Consider the following 21,161-nt stretch of genomic DNA (forward strand, 5'->3'; position numbering starts at 1 on the left):
ACACTTTTCTATCTTTCGATAGTGGAGTTCGACCGGTTACGTTATGATTCCGTATAACTGTGCGGACGGTTAGCGCGGCACTTGTAGGTCGTTCTGTCTGATTCTTGTTTGACGAGAACGGATTAAATGCTTTTTTCACTTTTAAATACGTTACGCGTGATCGTTTCTCTCGATGTATTATTTAAGCATCCAATAGGATCCTTCAGATTACGTTTTACCTCATGTAGAAGAAGGAAGAATTTTTATTCGAAAATAAAATTGTTCACGCTTTTGTAAACCTCCAAAGTCTAGAAAGTTGACGCTAGCAACACAGAGTATAGATTCCCTCCCGCCACTTATGTCAACAAAGACATTGTATCCAAACCGCACCCGCTTTTTTGCTGCTTTTTTTCTTCAAAATTATGAGGGATATGCTAATGTGGTTCTACCTGCCGTGACAAAGATACAATGTGCCTTTGGATCAGATAGATCGGGATGTATGTAGTAATAATAGGTTTGATTGGACTTGTGCAATGTTCCGTGTACTACGTGTACCTATTGTTGAATGTAGTCTGACATGCACACGGGGGTATTTGTAATTTGTTTTTTTTTTTTTTTATATATAACGTCTCTTTAGGTACCCAATAGCTTGATCCGTCAAAAGGTATAAGTTAATAGGGAGAACATTAGTCGAATTTAAATTAATCAATTGATTTTCTGCGCTTATGATACAGTTAAAATGTTGCTCCATATCCAGAATAGTGGGAGTCCCCAAAAAATGTTTTTGAAACAAACTAAGGCACTTAAAACTATGACAACATTGATGACAAGAATGCTTAGTTTAAATAGCTAGGGGCATCCAAACGAATGATATTTGAAATAATAATCCAGTTTCTTTCGATTGAAATGATCAGAAGAAGCATCTCATGCTTTGTTCCACAATAGATGACTAATAAAATTGTAAATTGATTATATTCTTGTAACACGTAATGTTGCTCGTATTTATGAGTAATTGACCACTCATTACGGTTATTTCCTTAAGATAATGGACCCTACAAAATGGGTACTAAATAAAATAATGCTTGCCGCAATTTAAATAAACTTTCTTGTTTGTGTTGTTGTTTTTACAAAATTAGTATAAGTTTGAAAGGTAGATTGACTAGAGAGCTGACCGCGCATTATTATTACGATTGGGAGAAATGACAATGACAAAAAGTAGCTTAAGTGGCATTTTGATGGTTGCTTATTAAAACTGGAATCCCTCTGGCTTCAACAAATATCGCTATTAAGTTTTATTTTATCACGTCGAGATGAACTTTAACTGAGCAATATAGTTAACTACATCTATGTCTTGATTAGGCCAATTTTGCAGTAGTCTCAATTTAGAGAGGAGGCTTGGGAGTAAGATGACTTATTTATCACCTTACAGGCAGAAATGCGAAATTAAGGCCTTAGATATCTTGTATCGCTGTTGTGTAAATTAAATAGTTCAATACCGACTTTGTCTCACGCTATAGCGAAAGAATAAACACTTTGTGAAAGCGCTAGACCTCGCGTAAATTGTGAAGCGTACGAGGCATGAGAAAACTACCTCCAAAGTATTTTAGATGTGAAAATTCTGCTATGTAAAATTTACCTAAGTATAGATTTTTATAACCGTTTAATTAAAAATTTCAAACACAGTTCTTTTACCTTAAATCTCGACTAAATCGGTATAGGTACTTAAACAGCCTCTCACCCTAAACGAACACAGTCTCCGATCATCCGACCAATTTAGTGTCCCACTGCTGGGCAAAGGCCTCCCCTCGTTTCCTCCAATCGACCCTGTCGTTTGCAATATTATAATAACAATCATAAATTCGGGAGAGCAGCATATGGGGGGCAGACGGCAATCGAATTATATTAAGCGAAGAGGAAACATCACTTACCCTCACAGCACGCACGAACGATCGTGACAATGCACGTAAATTTCCCCTTCGTGCGAGGGTCCGAGCTTCCGACCCGCATCGTAAAATCATCGCATCGTGTAATCAAGTATAGCCAAAAATGTTACTGTAGCAATAACTCTGCCTATGGCTATTCTACCCTGTATTTACCGCACGCGTATTTGGGGAAGCCTCTACATAGAATTACGAACACTTACATTTTGCCTAAATGTTTCAGTACCTGCATTGAATATGATGATGATGATGATCTGAACTAAGATTTCATGAAAGCCCAAAACTCATAAGCACATTTTGTCCACAGAGCTTGTTCTACGAGATCCTGGCCGGCATCTGGGTGCGCAACGGGCTGCAGATCAAGGGGCAGGCCATGACGTACATCCAGGCCAACTTCTGCAACTCCATGGTGGACATGGACATCTACTGGCTGCAGATCTGCGCCGCGCACCTCCCCGCCGACCAGTTCCTCGACATGTGCATCGACATGTGAGTACCGACCGTGTGCAGTCACCGTGATGTATCACGGATGCGGATGCTGGATGTATCCAGGCAGACTGCAACTCCATGTGGACATGGACATCTACTGGCTGCAAATTTGCGCTGCACTTAGAGCTGTTCATCTGATCGGTCATCTGACCGATGCAGCACATATTGGGTAATTTTAAGATAAAGTGTAGCTGACCGGACTTTCTTGATGATACATACTAACACTGCGAATATTTGCAGGTTTGGCGTCCGCGAGTGGCTGAGCATGGTGCCAATGCCGCCCGTGCAGGCGGCTGAGCAGGACGCCATGGTGGAGGGCCTGCTGACGTTCCTTGCCATCCTGGTCTCTTCACGGACCAACCTAGGTAATCTAACAAATCAAAACCTTGCTTACCTTTTCAGGAAAGATCAGGCTTGACAGTCCCGTTAAAGTTCAAAATGAAGAGAGAACCATTCGAGTAAGACGAGCATTTCGTATGCTAGCATTAATATTATTTTTGCCATACCCCAGAACTAGTTTTTGGGCTGAACTCCTTGAGCTTATACTCGTAAGTCTCACTCCTACTCATTTTAATATGTAAAAACAAGTTTCTTCCAGTGGGTCGGATATGAGTTCAATGGCACAATATCATTAAATATCACTTGGATCCACGAGGATAAACCGAACCCTAACGTAAAATCAGGAACATTATTACTTCTTTCTCTGGTCATTCATGTTAGAAGATCATGATTATTTAAATTCCATCAACTCCTTTTTGTGGTCCCATCTTCTTTACCACTTCATAAAACTTGCTGCTGTATTTAAATAACCCTTGAGCTTTTGTCTTCCCACTTACCCCAATTTGATTGTGCAGGCAACGACGAGCTGACGCAGTCCCGACTAGAAGTGAGCACCCTGCTGGCCGCCGGCGACAAAACACACTCTCAACTGCTCGAGCTGATGCCGGAGCGATCTGGCAACGCACACACAAGGAACTTCGAAGTTGTCCTCAAAGAGGTATGTTGGCCTTCAGAAATTTTTTCTCAAAAATGGACGGCAAAGTCGACTTTGCCGTTTAAAAAATAGGTCGCGAAGTGCGGAGTTTATGGTCAGTCAAAAATTAAAAAGTTAAAAACATTGCAGTCTCGATTTTGGGACTGCAATGTTGCATACAAATTCCATTATTTGTCGAGTTCCAAACTTTTTAAAAGTTTAAATTGCCATAATCATATGAAGGCACAGGCCCATTGAACAGCCAAACAGATGATAACTACTTATTATTATAATGTTGGTATCGCGACTATTTAGGTGTCTCAAATAGGTTGGCGTATTTTCGGCAGAAAAATACACTCCTATTTTAAAATTTAAAAAAATAAAAAGGCGGCAAAGCAAACTTTTTCAATTGTTTCTACTTTTTTCTGTGAAAATATATACGAAAGGACGTTGCTTTTGTAAAATATTTCTATTATATTTATATTTCTTGCACCATTTTTGAGAAAAGCACTATATATGACTCGGCTGGAAGGCTACTTGCTGGCTTCGGATTCAATTAAACGGACTCCCAAGGTCGTCCGTTTAAAACGAATCCTCAGCCTGCAAGTAGCTACTTCCGAGCCTCGACAATAATGTACTATTGTTGTGGCTAGGGTTTCGTGTTCTAACTTTTTAAAACTGGACTTTACAAAGGGCCGCTTATTTTGAAAAAACCAGCTGGTAATACTTTTGTTTTTTGCGGTTCTTAGTCATTGGTTAATTTTCTAATAAAAATCTAATTTTGTTCTGGATAGACTAAACAGTCAATAGCCGGACATATTTCTAGTTATGGCAGTATTCAGGGTAAAGCTGTCCAGATGTAGATAATCCTTTATGTTTCACAAAGTCTAATCACCAAGTTCATAAACTGTAACCTGTCGTGTATCGACCTGCCTATTATGGTGTTCCCGTTCTTACTTGTGTCTTGTTACAGCTATCAACATACCGGCCGCCACCTCGCGGCTCCGAGAACCTCGAGCAAGGTCTCTTCGTGCCCACCCCCCTCGTGTGGCAGAAGTACTACGACCCCCTGCACGTGCTGCGTCGCGCGGTCCACAGGAGAGACTTCCACGCCTCCATGGAGAGGTTCACCGCCTAGTAAGTTTATTGTCAACATACAGTCCAGATCCTGAAACGGATTCTTCAAACCTCATACTCGGAGCTAAAATTCTTGAGTGGCGATCCCAGTAAGCAGCTAAAGAATGCCTTTAAAAATTGATGGTTTGGTCAAGGTCGTAAGGAACCGATTGATGGGAGCTACGTTTAACTGGTCATTGTTAAGATTCATGTGTATATATATGCCCAGTAGTGGAATATGATGGTGAAGCCTTAAGATATGAAAGTATGAAGCATTTTAACTAATTGGCTTTTTGTTTTAGTGTACGCGAGAAGCAAAAAGTATCTGGTCAGCCCGGTACAAGCAAGCCTGGCGAGGGAGCAGCATTGTGGCCGCCGCTACGACCCGCAGCGGCGCCTCCTCCTGAAGCCGGCGACCCGAGGGCCATCTGCGCCTCAGGTAGGTTTTCCAACGATTTTTGTACTTTTTTCCTATTGGAATCTTCTTCTTCCGGTGTCATCTCGTATCAGAGGAAGGCTATCATAAGGGCCACGTGGATCGTATCGTATTAGATATAGAATCGAGACCGGGTGGTCGTTTTTCGTAAATATTTCGTTCAATAATTAGTTAATTACCCAGTTCATATTTATTGTTCCATTTCTGTTTTCTTATCTTAATGTGAATATTATGTAAATATGTTTAGAGCCGTTTTTGTTTTGCTCGACCGCCGGGCCCCCAATTCCCTGTATGGTATTCTGATCGTGTACCCTCGGTCCCCGGCCGGCAGGGGTGCTGCACGGCGCGCTGCTGGCCGTGCTGCACCGCGGCGTGCACCGGCGCGCGCCCGACAGCAGCGCGCCGCACGCGCCGCCCGACCACGTGCTGGCGCTGGCCGTCTACCTGCTCGACGTCGGCGCGCAGCTGGCCGCCGAGCGCGCCACCGACCACGACGTCAGTATTCCGACTAACATTATATCTTCCTTTCGTTATCATTTGTTGATGTATATTGAAAATAATCGCTCCGGTACCATATTTTATCCAAAATGTATTTTTTTAAATTTCGAGATCTGATCACATTTAGTCGTTGAAAATCGGTTAAGAATAAGTCCAGTAAGCATCCTATATGTAGGACAGGGGTTTGTATCGTTAGTGTATGTTTCAGCTGGACGTGATGGTGGCCGGCGGCGAGGGCGGGTCGCGCGGCGCGGTGGTGTCGGGGCGGCCGCTGCTGGCCGCGCTGGCGGGGTCGCTCCCCGACAACGCACGCACCGTGGTCGCCCGCCTGCCGGCGCCGCGCCCCGCCCGGCCCCAGCCCGGGCCCGTCTACCCGCACCACGCACACTCCGACAGTCAGTATCCGTGACCATTTCTGCCTACAAGTACTCTGCACCGCGACTCCGGGAGCTAGTGCCGTCCAAACATGCCCTGCGATCGAATGTCGTCCACCCGACGAGCTAACCTAGCAATTGAAGTTTAATGCCGAACACGGCGCGTTTCGTGGCTCTCTTTGCTACTCAGACTTTCTGCGCGGCTTATCGCAAAGCCAAAAACCAATTTGAACGTATCCTTTGACTTCCTGACATCAAAACAGTGCTAACACATACTCGTATGCTAAAGATATGGACCATTTGGATTGCAACCACGCGCATACGAGCTTGATGTATAATATGGAATTGCGACATGTTACCTAATTTTAAATAAAATAAAATGTAACTACCTATGCTTAAACCTTTTCAACTTTCGTGGCAGGTGATACGGAGTGGGAGCCGACAGAAACGGAATCGGCACGAATATCACCGATGAAATCAGCGCTGCTGTCGGCGATGAGCACCGCGTTGGCTGTGCCACCGAATTTAGATGTAAGTGTAATGTAATAAGAGAAAGCCTTACCTACCTATGTATAAACGTCATATACTATAATGTAACCGGACATATTTACAAAACATACTGTTGTGACGGTAGATGGTGCCAAACTCAGCGGAGCCAGTAGACACCGACGACCAGTCCGACGGCGGCGGCGACGCCACGCAGATCAGAGCTTTAGAGGTAACCACTCATTACTCAAACAGCTGGCAGACTTCGCCCACTCTCCTCTAAAACCTTGCCTCGACGACCATTGATTATACAAGTGTTGCGGTATCACTGTTTTGAGAAAGCCTGGGTGAAAAGGTTTTTAAATAAGCGATGTGGGCAGGCCATGGTCCGAAGATTTGCGGTTTTGCGTAAGCTTGTAACAACTCGTTTTATTTTCATAGTTACTTGTAAGTTGTTGAAAATTCAAAATCCATAAATGTATTCTTTAAATACGCCTCAAGGGCTCTTTCACAAGTAAATACAACGTTTACAGTGGCAAAATGGGTAAACATACATAAACATTACAATATTATAATGATTTGTGAAACAGACTCCTGATCAATATAGAGATTGTAATGATGTGGAATTGTTTATGTTTTGGTCCAGTATTGAAAGTTTTTCGACTCATAATTACTAATTCTAATCCTGTCTAGCTTTACGTGATTCTATCGAGTTGATTGATAATCTTGCTAACTTACAGTGTATTCTACAGAGTGGCAGTATCAGCTCAGCTGCGGAAGGCAGTCGAGCCCTCGCGCTGCCGATGCCGCTGCCGATGGCCGGCGCCGACGCCGACATGGCGGACGACATGTCGCTGGCACTCAACGAGCGGGAACCGTCACCCCCTGCCTCGATACCCATCGAATACGGTACTCATTTCTTTAATAATTGCATATTAATCGATAGTTTCCGGTTGTTTTGTTCACAGATACCTACACGGCAGTACGGGTAAAATCAAATTATTTTCGAGAAATCGAGGCGGGGTGTTGCCCTGACCAGGTGGTCTAGTCGCCAATTTGAATCCGACCTCGGGCACTGAAGGGCTTGGTCACTTTTTCTTTAGTACATGACATCTATTACAGTGTATAGATTCTAAAACAGTAAACAATGTGATAATATTACAGACGTGTCGACCCCCGAATGGAGCGTGAGCCTGCGAGAAGATTCCCCGCCGTTGTCCCACGCGCTGCCCTGCACCGACCCCCAACCTTCTACCAACACACAGGTAACCTGGACTCACTGGACCGTCGCTCACATACAGTATAATACTGTTGTTTCCTGCAGATAGTATTGTTTTATGCAGTAGGCACATAATATGGGTTCTTAAAATGCGAGTGTAGGATTCTACGGTAGACCACTACACTCGCATTTACTTTAACTCGCATAACTAGTGAATTAGTGATGTTGCATCGGACATGAAATCAAAGGTACGGAGATATACATAGATCAAACATGTTTTTATGACCATCGGTAGAAAACAATAGGGAATATCAGCCAAAGCTCTGCGTAGGTGGCACCTTTGTGGCACATACTAAGCAAACCACATTGACACATCACACGTCACGTCAATCACATGGTCTACCGCGAAATAAGATAATCGGAATTTCGTTATCTAATCTCTCTATCACTCTTGCATATTCGAGCGATAAAGAGGCAGATAACTAAATTTAGATTTTCGCGTTTACCGGTAGGCCCTTGTTAACAAACCACCTTGATGCATCAATGTCATATTTTATTGTCTGTGAAAACTTGTCAAAAAACAGTTTAAGGCACAGTATGTACAAGTTAGTCTATGAACTTACTGAGTCGGTAGTGCTGCACTCTGGCGGCAGAACATTGCAGTAATATCCCCTATTGTGATCGTATAAAATAAGAAGAGAAGATGACTTGAACACTTAATAATTGTATAATGTTGCAGGTGCAACTACACACGGGCACGGACGACTCGATCCCCGTGAACGAGTCCATCATCTCGCTGCTCCTGAAGCTGCACTCGCAGCTGTCAGGACGACTCGACTCTTTCTCACTAGAGGAACCGGAACCGGCCGTGGACGAGCCTATCGGTAACCTGCTTATTTAGCGCTTAGCAGCTTTAGATAACCTCGTTTAGGGCCATAAATGCGTTATCGACTCATTCAAAACTTGTAATTATCGCTTCCAAGTCATCGGTCAACTGGTATTGTCGGTTCGCAAAAGCACAGCATTAGATGTGAAACAATTTGCAGGTGACGGGCCGCACTTCATCGGCCAAGTATTGCGGAAGTTGGCGCGACTGGATGCGCGCTGTGCGGGCGCCATCGCTCACGTGCGACACTCGCTGTGGCCGCACCAGCGCGAGCGGCAGGCTGAGCAACGGGCCAGGTAACATGATAAACCCTCACTTCAAGTACATATTTAAGAGCCCATCAACGTGCACAATAGCGCCACTGCTAAATAATCGTGATTATTTAAATTTAACGAAAGATATTTAAAAAAGGGGGCCGCTACGTACTGTATTTTGTATTTAAGTACCTTTTGAATACATCAAACTAGTTTTTATGTTGCTGGATTCGTCAATCTATGCGTCCAGAGTTAAAACGGCCGTTTTTGTTTTGAGTTCATAGATCGACGAATCCAGCAACATAAACACTAGTTTGATGTGTTCAAAAGGTAGGTACTTAAATACAAAATACAGTACGTAGCGGCCCCCTTTTTTAAAGGCTGCTATTTAACTGATCACCAGATTTAGTAAAATTTAATACCAAAAAAATCTATTTTACCACCCTAAAATCATGAATGATCACCAAAATTATAACACCATTTTAATGTGAAATGATTACCAATTTTATTACATTTTACTATCCTTTTAAAGGAAATGACACCAAAATAATCATTATTAACCCAAAAATAGTCAATGATTACCAAATTTCAATCCCCATTTTAATGTGAAATGATAACCAAATTTTTACATCTTGCTATCCTATTAAAGAAAATGACACCAAAATAATCATTGTAAACCCAAAAATAGTAAATGACCACCAAAATTAGAACTCCATTTTAATGTAAAATGATAACCAAATTTTTTAATCTTGCTATCCTATTAAAGCAAATGGCTCCAAAATAATCATTGTAAACGCAAAAATAGTAAATGATCACAAAATTGTAACCACATTTTAATTAAAAATGTGCAAACATTTAATATATCGTTATCCTATTAAATTAATTAATCCACTTCGTCACCTTTTTCTAGTAGCATTTTATTTCTGTAATAGTCGCAGTTCTAACCTAACCTAACCCACTTTTCTAGTAGCATTTTGTTTCTGTAAGGGTCGCAGTTCAAACCTAACCTAACCCACTTTTCTAGTAGCATTTCTTTTCTGCAAGGGTCGCAGTTCAAACCTAACCTAACCCACTTTTCTAGTAGCATTTCGTTTCTGTAAGGGTCGCAGTTCAAACCTAACCTAACCCACTTTTCTAGTAGCATTTCTTTTCTGTAAGGGTCGCAGTTCAAACCTAACCTAACCCACTTTTCTAGTAGCGTTTCGTATCTGTATGGGTAGCAGTTGAAACTTAACCTAACCTACTTTTCTAGTACCATTTCGTTTCTGTAAGGGTCGCAGTGCTAACCTAACCTAACCCACTTAACTGATAGCAGTTTAACTTACTTTTCTAGTAGCATAACGAAATGCTACTAGAAAAGTAGATTAGGTTAGGTAGGTATGCGGTGCGGGCTACGGGGGGTTGAGCGGGAGGGGCTAGTAATTTTGGCATCAGTTTACTTTATTTGGTAATATGTATAAATTTTTTGGTAATCATAGTGGTTTATTTAGGTGAAAATATCGCATTAATTTGGTCTTCAAGATTTGGTGATCATTAATGATTTTTGGTGATCATTCAATATATTTGGTATTTGAATACAATTTGAAGTGCAGTCGTAATTAAAGTGGTGGTACTTTTGTATTTTTAGGCCTTATTTTTTTGGTGTTCAGTAATTTTTTTTGGTAAGCATGATTTTTTTATTTAGGGTACCAAAGTATTTTTTGGTGGTCATTATATTTGTAGCCTTTTTTAAATATATTTCGTTAAATTTCAATAATCACGATTATTTAGCAGTGGCGCTAGTGTGCACATTGATGGGCTCTTAAGACGACGTTTTGATCGGTTACTGATGCACGTTTTAATGACGCTTTTGCAGATCTTTATTGTTTTTGTTACTTGATCCGGGTCGAAGGACCATTTTTATTATCCAGTAATATATTGTAATACAACTGTTACTTTGGTGTAAACTTTTCCAAACTACATTTTACCTTTTTGCCGGACTCCAACCACCACTAACCATTGAACCATGGTTTTTATGATCCTCTTACTCCAGGGAACGCCGCGAGAAAGAAGAACGCTCCCGCCGCGCCCGCGAACGCCAGCAGCAGATGATGAAGGAGTTCCAACGTCGCCAGCAGCAGTTCCTCAGCGCCATGCAGCGGATGGAGCCCGAGCCCATGGACCTGGACGCCGACTCCGACTACGACTGCGTCATCTGCAACACCAGCTCCGTCTCCACCCCGCAGCACCCCATCGGCAGGGTGGTGCTGCTGCAGTCCACCTCCGTGCTGGGCCACCGCCGCCGCCAGGACAGGTATGCCACCGTGGCCCTGGACCTGTAACACCAGCTCCGTCTCCACCCCGCAGCACCCCATCGGCAGGGTGGTGCTGCTGCAGTCCACCTCCGTGCTGGGCCACCGCCGCCGCCAGGACAGGTATGCCACCGTGGCCCTGGACCTGCAACACCAGCTCCGTCTCCACCCCGCAGCACCCCATCGGCAGGGTGGTGCTGCTGCAGTCCACCTCCGTGCTGGGCCACCGCCGCCGCCAGGACAGGTATGCCACCGTGGCCCTGGACCTGCAACACCAGCTCCGTCTCCACCCCGCAGCACCCCATCGGCAGGGTGGTGCTGCTGCAGTCCACCTCCGTGCTGGGCCACCGCCGCCGCCAGGACAGGTATGCCACCGTGGCCCTGGACCTGCAACACCAGCTCCGTCTCCACCCCGCAGCACCCCATCGGCAGGGTGGTGCTGCTGCAGTCCACCTCCGTGCTGGGCCACCGCCGCCGCCAGGACAGGTATGCCACCGTGGCCCTGGACCTGCAACACCAGCTCCGTCTCCACCCCGCAGCACCCCATCGGCAGGGTGGTGCTGCTGCAGTCCACCTCCGTGCTGGGCCACCGCCGCCGCCAGGACAGGTATGCCACCGTGGCCCTGGACCTGTAACACCAGCTCCGTCTCCACGCCGCAGCACTCATGAGCCTGCACTCGTCGACTATGACGAATGGACATCACTCTTACCGACCTGTTTTTGTTTTCTCTTTGTTACTCGTTTTAGTCGAATGTACATATGTACAAACCGCGTTATTTTATATTCTCTTTGTCTTTGTGTATTTGATACTTGAAACGGCCCGATAAGACGTTCGAACGACAAATCGACAGTTGGCCGTCAAAACTCACGAATTGCCACCTTCACCATGTATGCGATTCGTCTTTGGAATTCCCTCCCTCTCGAGATAAGGCTAAGTCAGACTAAAACTCTGTTTAAATACAAGTTGCGCAGACATCTTTTACAAAAGTCTCTTAGTTAAGTAAATCTCATAATCATAATCATAATCATAATCATTTATTCAATGCATCCATGGTATTTTACATAGGTGTTAAATGTCTAATAAGTACAAACATGGACCCTACTAGGGTGTAGCATTTTACATGTACATATTCTTACCCAGTGGGTGAATATTGGCTTACAACTACAAAAGGAAGACTATCTTAACATTTATCATTATTATACAAGTTCTATATTGCACTCATCACATTATACCTACATCACATCATTCACATCACATAATCGAGACTAAGCTTGATCTTCGAAGAAATCCTGCATGGAGTATGGGCATAAATGCAATAAGTAGGACTTTAGTTTTTTTATAAAAGTTGTGAATTTTTTTTCGTTTAAGATATGTTGGGGAATTTTATTAAAGATTTTTATAGACATTGCATGCGGACCTTTATTGTACATTTGCAGCGTAACAGGGGCACTCACAAAGGTTCTATTTCGGTGGCGCAAGTTATATGTTTCTGAACTTTGGTATTTATTTTCATCAAAAAGATCATTATTTTTTCGAACAAATTTGCAAGTTTCTAAAATATACAAGGCTGTAAGTGTTAAAATTTTTAATTTAAGAAAGTAAGGCTTGCAACTTTCCTCATCTCTTTTATTTACAAGTATCCTTATACATCTCTTTTGTAGAATGAAGAGATCTTTAACATTTACGCTATTGCCCCACAGTATTATTCCATACTGCAGCCATGCTTGGGCAAAAGCATGATAGGCACATACCGCAGTTTTTAGGTCCGTGTTTAATTTTATTTGTCGGAGAGCGTACGCAAAACTGGATAATTTAGCAGCTATTTTATCAGTGTGCGCTTTCCAGTTTATGTGTTCGTCAATTTCTAAACCGAGTAATGAGCTGGTGCTTTTAAGTTCTAATTTGCAATTTCTGAAATGATAATCAATTTTTAAATCTATTTTTTGATGAGGTCTAAATTGTATTAGGTTAGTTTTCTGTAAATTTATTTGTAAATTATGGTCTTCTAGCCAGGTCAAAACTGAACTAAAGATAGTATCTAAAGTATTCGTAGCTTCATTACTGTGCTCGCTTGGAAACATTATAGATATGTCGTCTGCATACATGAGGCATTTAATATCGTAATGTTTTAATACTTTTGGCAGGTCGTTAATATAAATAATAAATAATATACATCCCAATACGCTGCCCTGCGGGATAGAACAGGTTGTGTGTGTTGTGAGCGAGCGGATTTTACTTAATGTTTTTATTTTGTCATCAAAGTAGTCTATTTCAACAATTTGTTGACGGTTCTCGAGGTATGACCTAAACCAATTATGTGCCATGCCGCGAACTCCTATTCCGTAGAGCTTATTTAGGAGGATATCGTGTTGGACACGATCGTATGCCTTACTCATATCTAATAGCAATCCAAACGCGTATTTTTTATTTGATAATAATCTCAATGCTTCTTGTATATACTTATAAACTGTTAGAATAGTGGATTTCCCTTTTCTGAACCCAAATTGACATTCATCAAAAAGGTTGAATTTGTCACAAAAACAGGTAAGACGTTTCGCCATAATCGTTTCATATATTTTTGAAAAAGTACTAAGTAGTGCAATTGGGCGGTATTGGGCGGGATCCGTTGAATTTCCTTTTTTCAGGATTGGCTTTATGAGCGAGATTTTTAACTTATCAGGGAATGTTCCAGAGGAAAAAGACTGATTGATAATGTAAGTAAGCGGTATTACGAGCTCATTTCCACACTTTTTCACAAGTTTAGAGGGAATTTCGTCGATTCCGTGGCTGGATTTGTTTTTTAGCTGTTGAATACATTTATATACCTCGTACGGATCAACGGGTGATAAGAAAAACGTGTTGGTGGGGGGATTAATAACGGGGCGGCCACAAGGTTTACTACTGGATGTGTTCAATCCTACAGATGCAAAGAAGGTATTAAAGGCATTTGACACTGAGAGCGGGTCACTGGTTATATTGTCATTTATTTTCAGACTCATATTTTCTCTACCTTTTATTTTAGATCTTTTTGTTTGCTCGCCTACAATTTGCCATACTGTTTTTATTTTGTTACTGGATTTGTTTATTTTCTTTATGTTATTTAGCTTTTTGGAAATATTCACAGATTGTTTTAAAATTTTGTCGTAAGTTTTATAATGTCTTCTTAATATGGGATCGTTCGTTTGGTTAACTAATGTTTTAAGGTAGCGTTTATGTTTACACGATTTTTTAAGCCTTTACTTAGCCATTGTCTCTTTGGTACTGGTTTTAATTTAATTAGTATTTTAGGAATGTAGAGATCAAGTAGAGTTTTTATTGAAGTGTTGAAACTATTAAAATTATCATTAACTGTTTTTTGCGACGTTATTACTATTGTCCAGTCGATTTTCTGTAGTTCTTCTTTGAATATATCAAGGTTTCTTTCTGTGTAATATCGTTTGCGGTAAAGATATTGGGATCGTCGAGATTTTTCCTTCTCATACATGTTTGTGGTGGTGACTAAGATTCCCTTATGGTCCGAGAAACCAAACTCCACGACATCAATGGAAAGGCAGGCATCGTTTATATCAAAATTTGTAAAAAGAATATCCAAACATGTTTTTGAATTTAATGAGACTCTAGTTGGTTCTTTGATGTGTTGGTAGAAGTTACTATTTCTAAAAAGATTTAGCAAATTCTGGGATTGAGTCGTAGTTTTTAGCATATCTATGTTCAAATCTCCGCCTATGATGACCTTTTTGCTACTATACTTTATATTAACAAATTGGAGAAGTTTATCCATTTGCTCAAAAAATAAGTCAGGTCTGCGTGCATTGTTTGGCCAATATACTACAATTATTATTAATTTTGTTTTACAGATTTCTATCGCACAAGTTTCAAATATACACTCTATCGATAACTTAGCTATATCTAACAAGTCTATGTATTTTATCGTATCTCTTAAGAATATACATACACCACCGCCTTCATGGCACGACCTACAGTAACAGCTTGCTAAGTTATAACCTTCTAGTTTAAGTAAATCTATTTTAGCCCTTGTGATCCATGTCTCGGAAATACATAATGCGTCAATACATGATTTATCATCTACTAGAGATTCAATAAGGTGAAGTTTATTTCTAACACTACACATGTTCTGAAACAATATTTCTGATTGTTGTAGTTTAGGGACGAGAAGTTGAGTGTTTTGTGTAATTTTATGAAAATCCGTTCCGAAAGGGATGATTTCTAGCGTCGATTTCTTGTTTTTCTGAAATATCCTTGTGTTTTTGTGTGACCGATGTAGATGTATTTTGGTTAATCAATTGGTGGCTTGAGGGCTCCGACTGTATGTTGCGTTTTGTTGCTTGGGTTCATATTCTTTACCATTTATAATTAGTTTGTTGTCCCGGATTATAGCGCGGTTCCCGTTTTTCCTTTCTTCAATAAGTATTTTTCTCAGTTCTCTGCGTTGCTGAACCTGTTCATCGTTTAAGTAAGGTGCAATAGCTAATCCTACATTTTTGAAGAAGTGCGAGTGATTTTTTATGTATTTTGACATTTTTTTGCTTATTAATTCAATGACTATAGGTCGTCGGTACCCTTTCTTCCCAATTCGTATTGCGTCTTCTATGTATCCTTCCAAATTTATATTTAGTACATCATAAAATAAATTTATTAAATGATGTTCCAGCTCTTCGGAGTTTTCCCACCTGGTCTCTTCTACTCCATATAGTACGATTTTTTTGGTGTTATCTTCTTCAGGCCTAATTGTTAAAGGAGAGGAGGGTGGTCGAGTCGATGAACTTTTTGTTTCTGTTTTTAGCATAGAACATTCCACCTCAAGAGAGTTGATTTTTAACTTTAAAGATTCAATTTCAAACTTCAAATGGTTTTGATTCGTGTTTATATTTTTTATTTCGAAATTTATTTCTGATTTCATGGTTTTAAGGGAGCCCTGGATTTCTTGCTTAATAAGGGCTCTCATTTCTGATTTTATTTGGGCACTAATAACTGCGACAATCGATTGTTTCTGTAGTGATAGTTTCTGGTCAAGTAGTTTGCTAAGTTGATCTAGTGTGACACCATGATTCGGCGATTCGTTTCTTCGTAAGATGGAACATGGTGGAGTTTTCATTGCGTTAGGAGAGTATTGTGTGTCTCCGACGACTACGTTACTGTCGTCCATCGTTTCATCGCATGACATATTTGTATGGTCCAGTGTTTGAGGCGTACTTCTACTCAGACCTGCTGGAGTCACAGGTGTGTCATCGTTGCGGAGGCGACGTAAAGACAAATTGCAATCTGAGCAAGTCCATTGTTGCTTTATTATTGCTTGTTGCTCTCTAAAATACGCAGAGGTCATATTCAAGCAGGTATAATGGTAAAGATTCGGACAATTTGTACAATTCACTAGTTCTCCTCTTTCAATCTTCCTGTCGCATCCATTGCAAATAATTTTTAATGCGTGTTGGTGTCTTTTTTTGTATCGTATAATTCAGCCGTGAACGACTATAGTTAGTTTCCCTGCTTTGGTTATAGCGCCCTCTGGTGGTGAGTAGGTAATTTAGTTAAATATTGAATATACTTCAAGTTTATACTTAGATGTGTAATTTGATTCGGTATAGGCGCAGGAACGTTAATATTAGTTCAACACAAAATACAAAAAGTGAAACCGTGGACGGGATTTGAACCATGGATCATAGCGATCAGTGTTTGTACCTCTTCGCTAAAACAACTGAGCTATTGGTGCGTTGAAACGAGCTGCGAAAAAGTTCATCGGTTGCAGGCAGCTTTGACCATATGACGCGGTGATTACGTATGGATGTGTGATAAAATCTACCCGTACACACAAGCACTTATTCACTTTATGTCTTGAATTGATTTATTATATTTTTATAACTTTTCGATATACGTTTTATACAATTGATATTCATAGTCTATTTCTGCTGTTTCTGAACACTAAAATTGTTAACTCGAGCGTTTAAATGATCACGATATACCGATTGTTTTTGTCTATTTCACTTCAGTTTTTAGATGGGAGATAATTTTATTATACGTGCACACATATGAGAGAGTTTATATTATATTATTCACGTTCCACTATAAATATCGCGATAAAAGTTAGTTTAAACATTTTATTGATTATATTAACACACAGCCGATGTTTACGTTTAGACAGCGCCCTCTGGGTCTTTTTAAATATAAAAATCTGAAAGCAGGTATATATATATTGTATTATATGTACACATATGTATATTAGTATTTTATGTATGTATAAGTAAGTATATTATAGCAGTATGTATATTTGAAATAGTATGTTGTTCAACATAAAATTTATGCTTAATATTAAATTTTTCGTACTTTTAATTTTTCTTGCACCTATTACGACTTGTTCTCTGTTCGGCCCGAGGGTTAACTGGTAGAGAATGCCTTCTGGCATTAAGTTCGCTTTTTGTACAATTTTTACTGTGCAATAAAGTTTAAATAAATTAATAAATAATTGCAATAAAATTAATTAAATAAAAATAACCTTTCTTGATACTAATAGTACTAGTACTTGATACCGTACGGTTCACGATGGCTCTGGACTCTTGGTAATTAAAATGAAACTTCTTATTTTTTTGTTGAACAGTGGCGGCGCACGTCTAGCGTTATCGGAGCGCGAGCGAGCAAGACTAGCGGAACAACGAGACACGACGGCGGCGGCACACCACTACCGACTGCACGACGAACTGCAACAACACTTCGACCAAGAAGGTATGATAACGATCCGCCGGTCACACTACATGTTAACTGACTATTCATAAACCTTATTGAATAGACATAAAGTTCATCGATGATTAGTTAACAGTGTTGATCTTAAAAAGTTGTATAGACACATGATACAATGTGATATTCCAGCGTGGCTGCTCTCGGTGTCGGTGGGGCTGGAGGGCGGCGTGCACGTGGCGTCGTGCGGCCACCACCTGCACGTGCGCTGCCTCGCCGCCTACCTGCGCTCGCTGGCGGCGCCGGCACGGCCGCACAACCTGCACGTGGCCGGCGGCGAGTTCCTGTGCCCCGTGTGCCGCCAGCTCGCCAACAGGTATGCGAGCTGAACACACGAGACCTGCACGTGCGCTGCCTCGCCGCCTACCTGCGCTCGCTGGCGGCGCCGGCACGGCCGCACAACCTGCACGTGGCCGGCGGCGAGTTCCTGTGCCCCGTGTGCCGCCAGCTCGCCAACAGGTATGCGAGCTGAACACACGAGACCTGCACGTGCGCTGCCTCGCCGCCTACCTGCGCTCGCTGGCGGCGCCGGCACGGCCGCACAACCTGCACGTGGCCGGCGGCGAGTTCCTGTGCCCCGTGTGCCGCCAGCTCGCCAACAGGTATGCGAGCTGAACACACGAGACCTGCACGTGCGCTGCCTCGCCGCCTACCTGCGCTCGCTGGCGGCGCCGGCACGGCCGCACAACCTGCACGTGGCCGGCGGCGAGTTCCTGTGCCCCGTGTGCCGCCAGCTCGCCAACAGGTATGCGAGCTGAACACACGAGACCTGCACGTGCGCTGCCTCGCCGCCTACCTGCGCTCGCTGGCGGCGCCGGCACGGCCGCACAACCTGCACGTGGCCGGCGGCGAGTTCCTGTGCCCCGTGTGCCGCCAGCTCGCCAACAGGTATGCGAGCTGAACACACGAGACCTGCACGTGCGCTGCCTCGCCGCCTACCTGCGCTCGCTGGCGGCGCCGGCACGGCCGCACAACCTGCACGTGGCCGGCGGCGAGTTCCTGTGCCCCGTGTGCCGCCAGCTCGCCAACAGGTATGCGAGCTGAACACACGAGACCTGCACGTAGTCGGCGGAGAATTCCAATTTCATGTTTATGCTGACTACCACACTTCGCCATTGCAAAGTCTGCAAATTCACCTTGATCCATCTCTTAATAGTGTGTTTTTTTTATTCGCCTCTAAATTACTAGACCTGTGTATGTGAATACTGAAGCGTTGTTTTTATTGTAGCGTGCTGCCGCTGCCGCCGCGCGCTGCCATCCCGCCGGCGCCGGCCACGCCGCCGCACGAGGCCGTGCGGGAGATGCTGCTGCGCACATACCCACAACCCGTCAGTATCGCTATAATATATATGCTATGGCTATGGCTTACAAAAATTATGCATACATTCTGTGTATTACCTACCTAAAGGTGCTAAACTGGCGAGGAATACAATATGTTCTGAGCACGACCTTATTGTTAAATGAGAAAGCGTTTGTGCAGATCTCATCCATTTCCCCACTCCTTCTTCTGATTATTGATGTCGTTGTGTGTGCAGGCTCCTAGTGCGCTGACGGACGCGATGAACAAAGCGATGGAGGACATGACGGCGACCGCCAGCACGAAACTACGGCAACGTTACGGCTCCTCGCCAGCTGCCATCTTTACCTTTGTCACTTCACTGGGTAAGTTCATACCGCCAAAGAAGTACTTATTTCTATTCTAAAGGTGTTATACTCCCGTACGCTTGTGAAAATTATGTGACTTATTTAATAATAAGATTTTAAATGGTCGCCATTTCTGCTTGATTAAATAATTCATTTATTTCGATCATACATTACCTACATTATAGTTCCCTCTCAAAGTGGAGTTATGACAGGATAGGAGCTTATTGTTATTTTACTGTGTATTGTTATTGTTGTACTTATCTTTTTAAGTGTTAAGATATTAAAAAGTTTGTAATTGTTTGTCAGTGCGCACGAATCTAGAATGCGAGTTGGTTCAGCGCGGAGGTTCTCTGGTGACTCCGGAGCCCGAACCGGCGTCTTCTTCCACAGCGGAACCGAGGCCGCGGTACAAGCCCCGGAACGACTGCATAGGTCAGTTTGAAATAGAACATAAACAATTAGCATAAGCGACGAAGTTGGTGCTTGGCTTGTCCACTTGGAATGGTGGTTGTCTTTCAGAGTTTTTTTTAATAGAGATAAAAAAACCTCTTTTTTACTGGCGTAAGCTATATGCGGGCCAATGTTCATGTTTTTTTCTGGACGGGACTATACTTTTGAATTTTGTAAGGGAAATGAGCCATACTGTATTGTATGAAAGCTTTGATTTCTAGGAATGTAAACGTATAATAGTATTTTTACCCGACTACGGCAACGCAAAAGGAGGGTTATGATTTTGACCGGTATGTTTGTGGGTATGTATGTATGTATGTATGTTCATCTGTTCCCTCATAACTTCTAAAGTACTCATTGAAATTTGACAAACGACGTGTCATTCGAATCGTCTTAATCGTCCGCTGGTTATAGGCTATATTACGTCACAAAAAAATGAACACGGCGCCCTCTAGAGGTCATAAAGTCACGAACCAAAAAAATAAAAATAAGTAATGATGACGTGTTATATATCATTTGAAAGAGCTCAATTAGCACATTTCAAATATATACATATTGTTAGCTTTTGCACCCGGCTTTGCTTGCATGCACCCGATAAAACATTAATTTATCTGGTAGGTAATTCGAACTACGAATCTACAATCGCTCTGGATTCTATCTATCCGCGTGTTACGCGACTACGGCGATACAAGAAGGATTTTTCAAAAGAAATTTGTTTGGCCGCTATATACATGGTGTTTTTTAAAATGACCTGCAATATTTTATAACGTGAATAGGTATAGAAGTCCAGATCAGCAAATTTTTTTACGAGATCGGGTTAGGTCCCATGGTAAAAGTTGCTTAGTAATCTTAGTATATTCACCTCGTTAAAATTCGCAGTGGTCAGGCGAAGCATACTGAAACGTACCTATGTGACGCACCGGACTCGGTCCAAAAGGCGACACTAAAAGGGTCAGGCGTAGCCCGATGTACGTGGCGCGTTGTACGCGGTCCAAAGCCGGGCGCCTTCGGCACCCTCATACTAAAAGAGTCGGGCGTAGCCCAACGTACGAGGCCTGATGTACGCGTTCCAAAGCCGGGCGCCTTCGGCGCCCTCATACTAAAAGAGTCGGGCGTAGCCCGACGTACGAAGCACGATGTACGCGTTCCAAAGCCGGGCGCCTTCGGCGCCCCCATACTAAAAGAGTCGGGCGTAGCCCGACGTACGAAGCACGATGTACGCGTTCCAAAGCAGTACAGAGATATTCAAAGGATAGCCGTGGTCGTATGCCAGTTTACCTTAAAGTTTATAATCGTGGCATACGTCCACGGCGATCCTTTGAATATCTCTGTAAATATATAAAAAAATGATTCTTATAATTTTCCTATATGATAA

At 42.5% G+C, this 21,161-nt stretch overlaps 1 protein-coding gene across 1 annotated transcript in view; it reads left to right on the forward strand.

The window, feature by feature from the left end:
* LOC134796476 (E3 ubiquitin-protein ligase Ubr3) overlaps positions 1–21,161 on the forward strand; it is a 124,025-nt gene that overhangs the window by 85,002 nt on the left and 17,862 nt on the right. The window contains exons 10-31 of the mRNA XM_063768668.1: positions 2,227–2,408; positions 2,649–2,773; positions 3,263–3,405; positions 4,355–4,518; positions 4,800–4,936; positions 5,265–5,428; positions 5,640–5,826; positions 6,227–6,336; positions 6,440–6,523; positions 7,044–7,200; positions 7,456–7,556; positions 8,250–8,394; positions 8,557–8,692; positions 10,683–10,943; positions 10,997–11,548; positions 17,556–17,680; positions 17,825–18,008; positions 18,141–18,414; positions 18,581–18,723; positions 18,921–19,020; positions 19,228–19,354; positions 19,643–19,768. Of these exons, the coding sequence (XP_063624738.1) occupies positions 2,227–2,408; positions 2,649–2,773; positions 3,263–3,405; positions 4,355–4,518; positions 4,800–4,936; positions 5,265–5,428; positions 5,640–5,826; positions 6,227–6,336; positions 6,440–6,523; positions 7,044–7,200; positions 7,456–7,556; positions 8,250–8,394; positions 8,557–8,692; positions 10,683–10,943; positions 10,997–11,548; positions 17,556–17,680; positions 17,825–18,008; positions 18,141–18,414; positions 18,581–18,723; positions 18,921–19,020; positions 19,228–19,354; positions 19,643–19,768 (3,727 nt within the window). The remainder of the gene's footprint in view (positions 1–2,226; positions 2,409–2,648; positions 2,774–3,262; positions 3,406–4,354; positions 4,519–4,799; positions 4,937–5,264; positions 5,429–5,639; positions 5,827–6,226; positions 6,337–6,439; positions 6,524–7,043; positions 7,201–7,455; positions 7,557–8,249; positions 8,395–8,556; positions 8,693–10,682; positions 10,944–10,996; positions 11,549–17,555; positions 17,681–17,824; positions 18,009–18,140; positions 18,415–18,580; positions 18,724–18,920; positions 19,021–19,227; positions 19,355–19,642; positions 19,769–21,161) is intronic.

This window comes from Cydia splendana, chromosome 13 (assembly GCF_910591565.1).
Source record: "Cydia splendana chromosome 13, ilCydSple1.2, whole genome shotgun sequence".
NCBI classification, from domain to species: domain Eukaryota; kingdom Metazoa; phylum Arthropoda; class Insecta; order Lepidoptera; family Tortricidae; genus Cydia; species Cydia splendana.